This window comes from Bubalus bubalis, chromosome 5 (assembly GCF_019923935.1).
Source record: "Bubalus bubalis isolate 160015118507 breed Murrah chromosome 5, NDDB_SH_1, whole genome shotgun sequence".
Lineage (NCBI taxonomy): Eukaryota > Metazoa > Chordata > Mammalia > Artiodactyla > Bovidae > Bubalus > Bubalus bubalis.
The window spans coordinates 132,386,145-132,397,674 of NC_059161.1; the positions used below are offsets into that span (position 1 = coordinate 132,386,145).

Sequence of the window (11,530 nt, forward strand, 5' to 3'; positions counted from 1 at the left end):
AGACACCACGTCTCCCTGAGCAACAACAGAGGCAGCACTCGCTTCCTTGGCTGCTGTGCCCACCACCCTCTGTTCTGGCTCTGCCCCATGGCCAGTGTGGTCAGGGATGCCTTCTCCTCAGAGTAGACAGTGAGAACCAAAGCCAAATTTCCACCAGGTTCCATCTCCTGCTTTTTAACCACTTCAGGCATAGGCTTAACCTGGGAGCTAAGCCTAAGGAAATTGAACCACAAAAAGGACAGAGCAAGGCATTTATTACAGAAACATCCTCAAGCTGCACTGGAGAAGCCATTCACACATGTGGGTGCAGTGAAGGCCAATGCTGGAATGGGTGCCCTCCACCTATGAGGGGCTTTCCTCCCCATTCCTGGAGGTATCCACACATTCCTGCTGCCTCACCTGAGCCCCAGTGACCCTTCTCCACTGCAGGCTACAGCGGCATCCAGAAAGGAGGCTTTTGCCTATGGCTGGCTCCCTCGTCAATGACAGTCCTCCGTGACAATGTGCACAGGAAGAACAGTCCATACTCCAAACTGACTCCCACTCCCACCCCCGATTAAACGCAGGTCTTCTTGCTGCCTGGGTCACCCGCCACGAAACACCTCTCCAGGGATGGGCTGAGGCCAGGGGCCTAGGTGAGGATGTCGTGGGCCTGGTGCTCCACCAGCATCTCCATGCTCTTCACGTCGGTACACCAGAACTCCAGACGGTCCTTCATCCCCTTGATCTGTGTGCAAGCCAGGACACACGCGTGTTAAGGCGTGCAAGTCAGGACACACGCGCGTTAAGGCGTGCAAGCCAGGACACACGCGCATTAAGGCGTGCAAGCCAGGACACACGCGCGTTAAGGCGTGCAAGCCAGGACACACGCGTGTCAAGGCGTGCAAGCCAGGACACACGCGTGTTAAGGCGCTTGGGAATCATGGCAGTTGATGGGGCAGTCCTAAATGTCCATCTAATTCTTTAGGGCAGCATTATTAAAAAGGACATCAGACCTGGGGGAACTGGGTGTGTGAGATGGGATTGTCCCCGTCAATTCTTACCAGAAGGACATTAAGAAAAACTTGCATGAAAGAAAACAGGCAAGAATAGAGGAAATCCAGAGGATTAAATTTCCAGAAAATAAAAATGAGATAGATTTTAGCTCAAATCACAGACCCAGAGGAGTATTCACTCGGAAGCCATCTTAGGGTTGGAGGCATCGCCAGGCACCACCAGCAGCGGCATCGCAGGCCTTACGTGCAGGGCTCAGGCCTCAAGCTGGCGCTCAGCCAGGGTCTCGGAAAAGCCCTCAGTCCACAGAGCAGTGATTCATTCTCTGAAATCTCCTGTCTAACCACGCTTTATTCCTAAATGGCTTCCATCCAAAGGAAACTAAAGACAGCACAGACACAACCCCGAACACCCAGGAAGGTGACTCTGTATTTCAAGCACATTACCTGCTGCAAATCCAGCACGCGGGGCTGCACCCAGGTCATGTGAACCCGCTTATCCACCTCGTCAATACTGCCTTTCACCAGCCCCACCGAGAGGGCCTTCATCACCAGCAACTCCACCTGCGCATAGAGGGGCTTGTGTAAGACACTCTGGCGCCAACACGCACATCCCCGTGGACCCTGCCAGCTGTGAAACACGAGGGGAGCACGGCTCAGTGTCTCTGTGACCTGAGCCTAGGGGCGGTGAGCTCACACCGGAGTCTGGACCCCAGGAAGCAGCTCTGCCGCTGCAGCATCCTGAGTCTAAGAGCTACATACCTCGTTCACAGTGATTTTAGCACTTTTGGCAATTTCTTCAAAAGTGAGTTGCCTATGATTGGCGGGTCGTGTAAAAGTCATCTGAAAAAAGTTTTTGTAAGTCAGAGAACTGATAAAGATATTTTTGTCAATACTGCTCTGAAAACACAGACCTTATCAGTGCTCCAGATACTAACACTTTCTTAGTATTAGTCACATTATCTTAACTCAGACTAGGCTTCCCATTCCTAGACGAGAAGGTGAAATAGGCTTTATGGTCATTTTCTAGAACAGTCATTGCTCATTTCCTGCACGAGTACTTGAGGCTGCCACGTGCCAGGGCTGTGTGTGGAGCGGGCAACCCTGCGATGAGCCAGAAACACCAAGCGCCTGTGCTCCAGAAGCTCACGTTCCAGGGCAGGACAGAGGGCAGGCAGACCAACAAAGGCAGGCCGCAGTTCTCTCAGCACAGGTGGACGGGGAATCCCACCCTGAGCAGGGGTCACCCAAGCTAAGGCTCAAATACAAACTAAAAAAAGCAAGTGGTGGCAGAGGAAGAGCAGAGGTGGCTGGCGGGCGGGGCAGGAGAACCACCACCACAGCTTAAGCTGCACCCCGAGGGCCTTCAGAGTCTGCAGGGCCCCACAGCTCCCGGCAGGGTCTTAGGTCACCATGTAGGTCCTGGGTCCTGCTTACCTCCATGAGGCACAGTAACTGAATTTTCCTGAGAAGTTGGGCTTCGTTGGCTGCTAAATCAGGCTGTAAAGCAATACAACATCGGTTACCTAACCTGGATTTTGAAATTCTTTCTACAATCGTCAATAGAGCAAAAAGAAACTGGGCAGGCCCAAATATTTCCCACTTTAGATCACTGAGGCTCATTATTAGCTTCAAGTGATGCGAACTTCATTTTTCTCAGGAAATTATTAGAAGAGTGCTTAGCTGAAGACCCAGGATTTTCCAAGACAAAGAATTTACCAAGTAAGATTTGTGCCATTGTCACGAACACCAGGGGGCAGGACCACAAGGCGCATGCTGGCGTTTCAAGAGGACTCTCCGCACAAGTAAAGGCAGGAAGGGTGAGGGTTAGAGAGCAAAGTGACCCCAGGCACACAGCCGATCCCACGGGACTGACCTGCTGGCCCCAGGCGGTCTTCAGGGTCTGGAATCGCTCCACGTTGCCGCTGTTGAAGGCGTAGAGGGTGTCGATCAGCCACTGCCGGTCCGTGTCCCTCAGCGACTCCAGCACGGGGTGCATGAGCTGCGAGGACAGACGTGGTCAGTGACAGCAGCTCAGCCTCCCCGGGCTCAGGAAGCTGTGCCCCTGGTCCACGTACCAGCTCGCCAAAGTTGAAAACTCCCTCGCCAAGAAGTCCTGCCAGTCCCAGCGTGAAAGCTCTCTCCTGCTGCTCAGACACTACGGCAACAACACACCTCCAGTTACACTCCAGGCCTAAGAATCAGTTCTGTTTTGCTTCAGAATTCTCCCATAAGAAATAAACTGTTTTCTGTAGTGGTTATATTACAAAGCCCTAACATCAGTTATCTCGTTTCAAGTACTGGACTGACTCAGACTGTACCTGGAACCATATATACAGCTTTGGTAGGAAAGGCATTCGTTGCTTGTTTTTACCTAAGTGTGTGTGAATCTACTTGTATTTTCATTGTACCCACTGCCTGGTGGGGTGTGCGCCTCACCCCTGCTGTGGAAGCAGCACTGTTTCTTATCCAGCTTAGAGCCACCACGTTTAGCCTCCTCTGACTAGAATTAACCTACATTTTGTGCCCTTATTCTCTTGACCATATTAGTTGCTTTTTCCAATATATTTTTCTTGAAATGTAGCAATTAAAACTGCACTAACAATTTTAGGAGTTGCTCATCTCCTTAGCTTCAACAGTATACTCTGCAACATCTAAAGTATGTTAAAATAGGGTAAAATTTCTTTTGTAAACACGTCTTTCTTGCACTATCCCCCAAAGTCGCTGGTCACTCTTCTTCCACCCCCAAACCCTTGGGAGATTTTTGTAATTTACTGCCCTGGGTGTAGCACTTCCGTTTCATGACGAAAGTCCCCACCCCCAAACCCTTGGGAGATGTCTGCAATTTGCTGCCCTGGGTGTAGCATCTCCGTTTCATGACAAAAGTCCCAGGTTCAGGGCCGTCACGGTGCCTTGTGGGGGGTCAAGGCGTCCACATCGCTCTACGTCTCACTGACGCAGACCACAGAAAGGAGCAGTTCTGGAGCAGGAACAGTAAAGGGGCTATGAGGGTCAGCCTCACTGTCAATGAATTAAAGGCTGAAAACAAATGCGAAAACTAAGGCTCAAACAACGCTTCCTAGCACATGGGCTTTCTTCTAGAAGAAATACACACATTTGGGTAATTTCTGAGATCAGCTGCCTCAGGCACGTCACAACTGCTAGGTCATGTGAGCGAGCTCCTCATGTGACACAGACCTTTTGGTCACGTTACCTGGCAGATCCTTGATGTCCACACAGCCCAGAAACCGCAGAGCGTCTTTGTAGTAGGACGCGTGGTTTCCAATTGTTTGATAGTATTTACTGGAGAGGTCGTAGAAACGACTGTGAACGGATGTCACCCCAGGGAGGTTGCTGAGCATTTCCTCAACATCTTCGATAGTTTCCTATACACAGGAAGCAAGAATGCTTTCTAACTTAAACGTTTTTCAAGTAACGTATGACAAGGTGAAAAGCATAAACCACAAAGACTGATAAATTTGGCTACATTAAAATGGAAAACTTCAGTTCATCCTGTGTGGTATCCTGCTGGATGTACGTGCTCCTAAGGGACAGAACTCTGTTTAAGGGTAACAGGCATCATATTAGCAACTTATTCTTAAGCGGCTTTGAAAAAAAAAAAAAAAAAAGAACCTACATGCACACACACACAGCACAGAATGGTGGGGCAAAGAGGAGCGATGTGAACAGCAACCTGAGGTGAGGGCAAAGGAGGGTCTTCTGTGCTATTTTTGCAACTTTCCTGTAATTTAAAATTATTTAAAAATAAACGAAGAGGAACATTAGGATTTTTTCCCCTTACAGTTTTAAACAGCGACCAATCTGTACTGTGGCAATCTCACCTTTGTAACCTGCAGGTCACCGATATTTAGCTTCAGAGCTCCAATTGCGGTTTTGCACAGGATCACCGCCTCATCACTACTTTTCACCTAAAGACATCAGAAATGAGGGACCCTCAGAAGTGTGGGCAGTGGAGTAACAAGGAAGGTATCTGCACACTGACTTAACATGCACAACCACGGACACACTGGTCTCCAGAGTTGTGAACAGTGGGCACAGACACAAACTGTAATTCACATGTTTTAAAAGATCTGGCTCAGACGTCACGTTTACCTTCTCACGAGTCTTTTCCAGAAAACTAAGAGCCACATTAGGATCTAGAAAAGAAAGACCAAAGTCAGAAGCATTGCCAACAGAGTGTCTTGTTGTACCTGTAAAGTATCCACCTTTACAGGTGGGATAACCTTTAGGCTTAGACCATAAAATACAAAACTCAGAATTTTATATTGTCTATTGAAATCCAAAAGCTCAATTAACTTATACTTTGAGATCATTTTAATTACCATTAGGATCTGCTCCTTTATGAAACAAAGTGAGACTCACCAGTCATCTGTCTAACTACATGTAGAATGATTTCTACCAGGGACAAAGGATTCACCCTGAAATAAAAACCCAGTCTTTGAACGTCAACAAATCAATGTCTTCATTTTCAAAAACAAAAACAAACAAAAGAATTTTACCTGTGTTCAAATTCACTGATGAAGTTTTCATAAAGCTGTGGAACCAAAACACGGAGAGTAATTACAAGATGTCTTTCATTCTGCAGAATCAAGACTTCAGACACTGGCATGACACCCATCACACAGCATGCACCGCATAAGTATGTGCTGAGTAACAGAAGACCCAAATTGGGCCTTATTAAGCTCACATAAATGATCACCACTAGGGACTTCCCTGGTGGTCGAGGCATTAAGAATCCACCTTGCAACACAGGGGTTATGGGTTCAACCTCTGGTTGGGGAACTAAGATCCCACATGCAGCAGAGCAATTAAGCCCATGTGTTGCAACAACTGAGCTTGTGCCACAACTAGAGAGCCTGTGTTCCTAAACAAAGATTCTTCACGACTCTAGAAAGATTCTGAGTGCCACAACTAAGACCCGACACAGCCAAATAGAGCTAGAGTTCGTTTTTTTTTCCCCCTAGCATTTAGAATTAGAACCTTGTCCCATGAGACTCTCCCAAGGACCAACTCATCTATTTGTCCTCCAAAGTACTCTGAATAAAACAGACTATCCGTTTGAAAGGCTCATTAACTAAACAGAAGTCAGAAGGTTGCAGGCTAATTATGTCCCATTATCCAGTATCACAGTCACTCAGCAAACACTTGAGCACTTACTGAGACTGTTTACTAAGTACTACAGCACAGAATGCACAAGATGAAAACCGAACTTCTGAGGAGCTTCTGGCCTAGGGGAGAAGCCAGACTTGCAAACAAATGGCAACACTGTGAGTTATAAAGCAAGGAAAAAAGCACACAGCTGGATTAGCCAATGAGAGAGATTGCCAAGGTTATTTCAGAAACTGATAGTTGAGCCTTAAGGAATGAAGAGCAATAAGAGGTGGACAAATTTGATGTGGTAGACAGGGTAGTTGGGACACCATTCCAGACAGGAACAAACATACGCAAAAGCACCAAAGAAGTAACTGCATTATGTTTTAGAAGTACTTCGGAAGGACACAGAGACTGGGCCTTGGTCTCTATCCTAAAGTCAAAGCTATACCAGTGGACACATACAACCACATTTGTATTTTATACACATGGCTGGATGCAAAGAGGACGGGAAAGAAAATGACTGAGGAGACAGAACAGCTGAGGTCATGAGTAGTCATGACAGAAGAGAGAGGAGCAAAGGCAGTGAGGTTGACAGTGTGTCTGAGAAATCTGCAAGTGAACTGCAGACCTGCTCAGTGTGGGCAGGTCACACAGAGGGGAGCTGCTGACAACCTCTGAGCTCACAGCTAGGCAACAGGGTGGCAAAGGGAGTGCCTAGTATGGGCAAAGCTGGGAGAGGGAACCCTCAGACAAGTCAACTTTGGAATAAGGAGCATTTAAAGTTCCCCTGGGTATGAAGACTGAAAGATGGAAATGTCTCTGTGAAACAAAATGTGGTGAATATATATACACAATGGGATATCACTCAGCCTAAAAAATGAAAGTCCTGCCATCTGTGACAACGCAAATGAACCTTGAGGGCATTATGTGAAGTGAAATAAGTCAGAGAAAGACAAGTACTATTTAACCTCACTTACACGTGGAACCTAAGAAACTAACTCATACAGAAAGCAGAAAGCAGAAAGCTGCCAGAAGCAGGGGTAGAGGTGGAACAGGTCAGTGTGCAAACTCCCGTCTATAAGGCACCGAAGTCCGGGGGAGTACGGCGCACGGCACGGCGACGACAGCTAACCGCTCCGCGCAGCACATCTGAAGCTGCTAGGAGAGTGGGTCTCACAAGTTCTCATCACAAGAAAAACCAATCAGGAACAACGTGAGGTGATATGCTAACTAGATTCACTGTGGTGAGCATTTTGCATACATATGTACATCAGATCATTACACTGGACCCCTTAAACTAAAACAAAGTTCAGTTCAGTTCAGTCGCTCAGTCGTGTGGGACTCTGAGACCCCATGAATTGCAGCACGGCAGGCCTCCCTGTCCATCACCAACTCCCGGAGTTCACCCAAACTCATGTCCATAGATGTCAATTATTTCTCAATAAAACTTAGGGGGAAAAATGAACCTGTAGCAGCCAGTTAGATATTTATATCAGGCACCTGGCAAAGAATCAATGTAATAAAGTGGATTTTTCATTACAGACAACTATTTGAAAGATACCTTTATCATTACGAGGGAGTGTTTCAACTTCTCTGATATGTTATGATTTATAAAATTACCAAAAAAAAAAAAAAAAAAAAAAAAGCTCTCTAAGGCAAAAAGTTCACTAAGTCTAGAAAGTCAAAATTATTTCCGAGGACTGAAAATTCATGAATACTATTGATGAAATAAATTTATATTAAACACTAAAATATATAAACTTAAAACTTAATAAAGAATACGAACAATTCATATTTTTAAGCAGGACAAGAAAAACCACGCGTGCGTTTCTTGCTCTGGGCCTCCTGTCGCCCTCATCTGCACTGCGCATCTGCACTAGGGCGCCTGCTCCACCACACACACCGATGCTTCCTTTCTTCTGACAATGTAACTTCTTAAGTGAAGGGCCTATTTTTCCAGCTCTGTAGTGGTCAAGGTGACTTGCTGCTCTCTTTGTACGACCCTACCTGGCCGTGCATCCTTGATGGACTGTATGTAAAGGATCAGGACGTCATTCTGGTGCACTGCCCTGTGTCTCACATGTGTATGACTGTGCTTTTGACCGGGGCTTGGTTTCTATCCTAACATGTTGCACAGTTCTCTGAGCATTCTGAGAGTCTGTCTCTCAGGTTATAACCCTCAATTTGGCTCAAATAAACCCCCCCCATTCCTTTTTGATTATTAATTTGCATTTTTGTCAACACTATCTATCTGAGAATGATGAGGGCTGGGGCCCAATACTTTTTAAAGGTTTATTTTGTCCAAGGAAATAGCAAACAAATCTACTGACCTAAATATGATGTCACATTCCCAAGAGGCTGAGCAAATATTTTGCTATGAGGTGAAAGTGATTTGAAGATAAGAAACCAAAGAATAGAAATGAGCAAAAAAAAAAAAAAGAAATGAGCAGTTATGAGTTATCCACCGCTATGATACAGAACCTTAGGGAATAAATATTGAGACAGCTCTAATTTATCATTTTTTCACATAATCCAGAAGATAGCATGGCCAGCAAAATCTCCAGGCTTACAGAAGATTACAAGTTCCTTTGAGTAGTAAAATGTCAAACCGACAGATATAAACCACAAGAAAACCTTAGAAGCCCAGATGGTGGAATATCAAAGTGGTAAGCTTCACTATAAGTACAATTAAAGCAAATAACTGAAACAATCATTACAAACCAGCTTTCAGTTCCAATGCATTTATACACCTCTGATTCATTCAGAATCCAAGAGAAAGGCATCAAGGAGAAAGATATCAGGAAAGATTTCAAAGAGTAGTCCCAGATCAGTTCAGTCGCTCAGTCATGTCCGACTCTCTGTGACCCCATGGACTGCAGTAGATCAGGCTTTCCTGTCCATCACCAACTCTCAGAGTTTGCTCAAACTCATGTCCATCAAGTCAGTAGCCTGCTGCTGCTAAGTCACTTTAGTCGTGTCCGACTCTGTGCAACCCCACAGATGGCAGCCCACCAGGCTCCCCTGTCCCTGGGATTCTCCAGGCAAGAACACTGGAGTGGGGTGCCATTTCTTTTTCCAATGCATGAAAGTGAAAAGTGAAAGTGAAGTCGCTCAGTCCTGTCTGACCCTCAGCGACCCCATGGACTGCAGCCTTCCAGGCTCCTCCGTTCATGGGATTTTCCAGGCAAGAGTACTGGAGTGGGGTGCCATTGTCTTCTCCGAGTCAGTAGTCTACCAGTATACAAATCTGGGCAAAGGGAGGGGTTTGTGGGGTGGAAAGCAGGGGATCTGGGAAAGGCTCGGGCAGAGTGTGTTTTTCTGTTGACAAAATTCTACAAGGCTCTATTAGAGGCAGCGTGATACTAAGCAGCATTCCATGATACTGAGCCTCCCACTCCCAGTGAAGCACATCCTCCACACTATCCAGGACAGTGTTGGGGGAACAAGCAGAGTCGGTGGGGGAGGGGAGGAGGAGAGAGGGCAGGCGTAACAGCTGTCGACAAGTACAGATGTCGACAAGGCTGGGGTTGTAGAAGAAGCTAGAAAGTCTATGTTTGAATCTTCCTTTGTCACGTATCAGCTGTGATCTATGACGAGTCACTTAAGCTCTTGGTGTCTGCCTCTACATAAGAAAAACAGAATAGCAGTAGTACTAATCTACCAATGTTGTTATGAGGAGTAGATGTGTAAAGCACTCAGAATGGTACCTGACATAAAGTGACTGCTGAGTAGACATATATATATATAATTGACAAGTCCACCTTTTATTTTTAAAAAGTACTTGAGCATATTTCAATACTGTGACATGGCATGGCAAATCATTTACCTTAATGAGACCATCTCCTTGGGCAAAGCAGGGGTCCTGCACAAAATCAAGCACTTGAAGTGTCAGCTGATGCCACAACCTGAAAAACACAAGGCTCTTAAGACCTATAACCTAACGTCAGTCACAGACACCTTCACCTTTGATGGTCCTATCATCTCTAATGTTTAACACAAGAAAGCTAAAGCACATGCTTTTTAAAGCTTAGTTCTTCCCCTGTCTCTGCCACTCAATGGTTATGTCACCGAGAGATCACTCTCTTTTCTCAGCTATAAATGGAGAACATCTTTCTAGATTACCTCAAAGGGTTACTGCAAGGCTTGACTGGAAACAAGAAGTCTGGAATCATATGTATGGAATTTGAAATTCTGGCTCTTCTACTTATTAGCTGACTACCTCAGGGAAGGAGCTTAAACTGAGCTTCAGTTTCCTCATCTATGAATAGGATGAAGGACTGAATGAGCTAATACAGAAAATCTCTAAAACAATGACATAGCGCATTTGAAAGCAAAGGCTAATTCTTAAGAATGCAAGTAAAATGCATGAAAAGTACAAAGGGCTACACAAGCAATTATTTGCCAAAAACTAAGATTTTTTTCCCTCAAAATCTGCTAATAGCAGAAGGCTGCTATCATCAAAACACATATTGAATATCCATGCAAAAGACACAATGCTTAAAGGCTAAGGTTGTTAACAGGGGAGCATTACCAGAGCTGTGTTTTCCTGTGAAAAATCACTAACCCACTGCTAACGTTTTATTCTATATTTAAAAAGAGATTGTTGTTTAGCAACTGATACTGTTTGAAATTCATCCTGTTTCTAAACAAACCCATACTCTAAGATCTTTCTAGGCGCACAAAGCCCAATATGAAACGCAAGGGAAGCAGGGGCCATGGCACGCGGAGAAGGGGTTGCACGCCAGCAACCACTGGTCACTAGTGGCAGAATCAACAGGGGAAAAATATGCACTGGTCTCTGGTTTGTCTTGTTTCTCCAGACTGCTGAGAAAAACAACAGTAGGTTATGACAAGGCTAAATGTAAGATATCGGTATCTGTTCAGTCACAGGTCCAGAAGGCAGTGAACGCTAGATCCCAAAACCCAGTCTGGCTCTCCTCCTCAGTCCTGTGGGATGTCACCCTTTTCCCTCCTCGGTCCTGCCTTCCGGGTCCCTCAGCACACCTTCTCTGTCTAGCTTGTCCCCATTCAATCCACAGGGGTCCGAGCGCCCTCAGTCCACCAAGATCCAGGCCCACCCCGTCCCTTCTGTCGCTCTCCTATCCCAGGAGGCCCACGGCCCTTCGGCTCGGCGCTCACTTCTTGGTGTAGAGCTCCTCCAAACGGTGCCACACGGCGGCCTGGCCGGGCCCGGAGCTCTGACTCTGTTGTAAGAAGCCGGGTACGTCCTTCATGACTGCAGGAACAACCGGGGAAATGAGTACCGCGGAGATGCCAGGGCGAAGGGGAGGCCGCCGGAAGTGCTCACTCACTTCCGGCGCTGCGTCACGCGGGGCAAGCTGGGAGCACTAGGCTCAGCTTTAGGCGCCGGCTGGTTGTCATAGTAACCGCGCCTCTTGGCTTTGGACCCAGTTCTCTCCAGG

General features: G+C 46.4%; 1 protein-coding gene across 3 annotated transcripts; it reads right to left on the bottom strand.

The window, feature by feature from the left end:
• Window positions 1-237: 237 nt before the first annotated feature.
• On the bottom strand, window positions 238-11,492 carry PSMD13 (proteasome 26S subunit, non-ATPase 13). 3 transcript variants are annotated; one of them, XM_025287142.3, is made up of 14 exons: window positions 11,247-11,492; window positions 9,934-10,012; window positions 5,513-5,547; window positions 5,376-5,431; window positions 5,106-5,149; window positions 4,835-4,921; window positions 4,630-4,734; window positions 4,207-4,378; window positions 3,071-3,150; window positions 2,869-2,994; window positions 2,430-2,492; window positions 1,755-1,835; window positions 1,440-1,556; window positions 238-727 (listed from the first exon to the last, which is right to left on the bottom strand). In XM_025287142.3, the coding sequence occupies exons 1-14, from the start codon at window positions 11,339-11,341 to the stop codon at window positions 632-634; spliced, it is 1,236 nt and encodes a 411-aa protein (XP_025142927.1). In that variant the 5' UTR covers window positions 11,342-11,492; the 3' UTR covers window positions 238-631. The 3 variants fall into 3 exon arrangements, with proteins under 3 accessions (XP_025142927.1, XP_025142928.1, XP_006046970.1); XM_025287143.3 differs by lacking the exon at window positions 1,755-1,835; XM_006046908.4 differs by lacking the exon at window positions 4,630-4,734 and having other exon boundaries at window positions 11,247-11,458.
• Between the last annotated feature and the right edge of the window lie 38 nt (window positions 11,493-11,530).

Excerpts from the sequence above, each read along its gene's own strand:
- PSMD13 (XM_025287142.3), bottom strand. The coding sequence starts at position 11,341 with ATGAAGGACGTACCCGGCTTCTTACAACAGAGTCAGAGCTCCGGGCCC. Across the intron at positions 10,013-11,246 it reads GAGGAGCTCTACACCAAGAA|GTTGTGGCATCAGCTGACAC; the intron begins GTGAGCGCCGAG and ends TGTGTTTTTCAG. Across the intron at positions 5,432-5,512 it reads ATCAGTGAATTTGAACACAG|GGTGAATCCTTTGTCCCTGG; the intron begins GTAAAATTCTTT and ends TTTTTATTTCAG.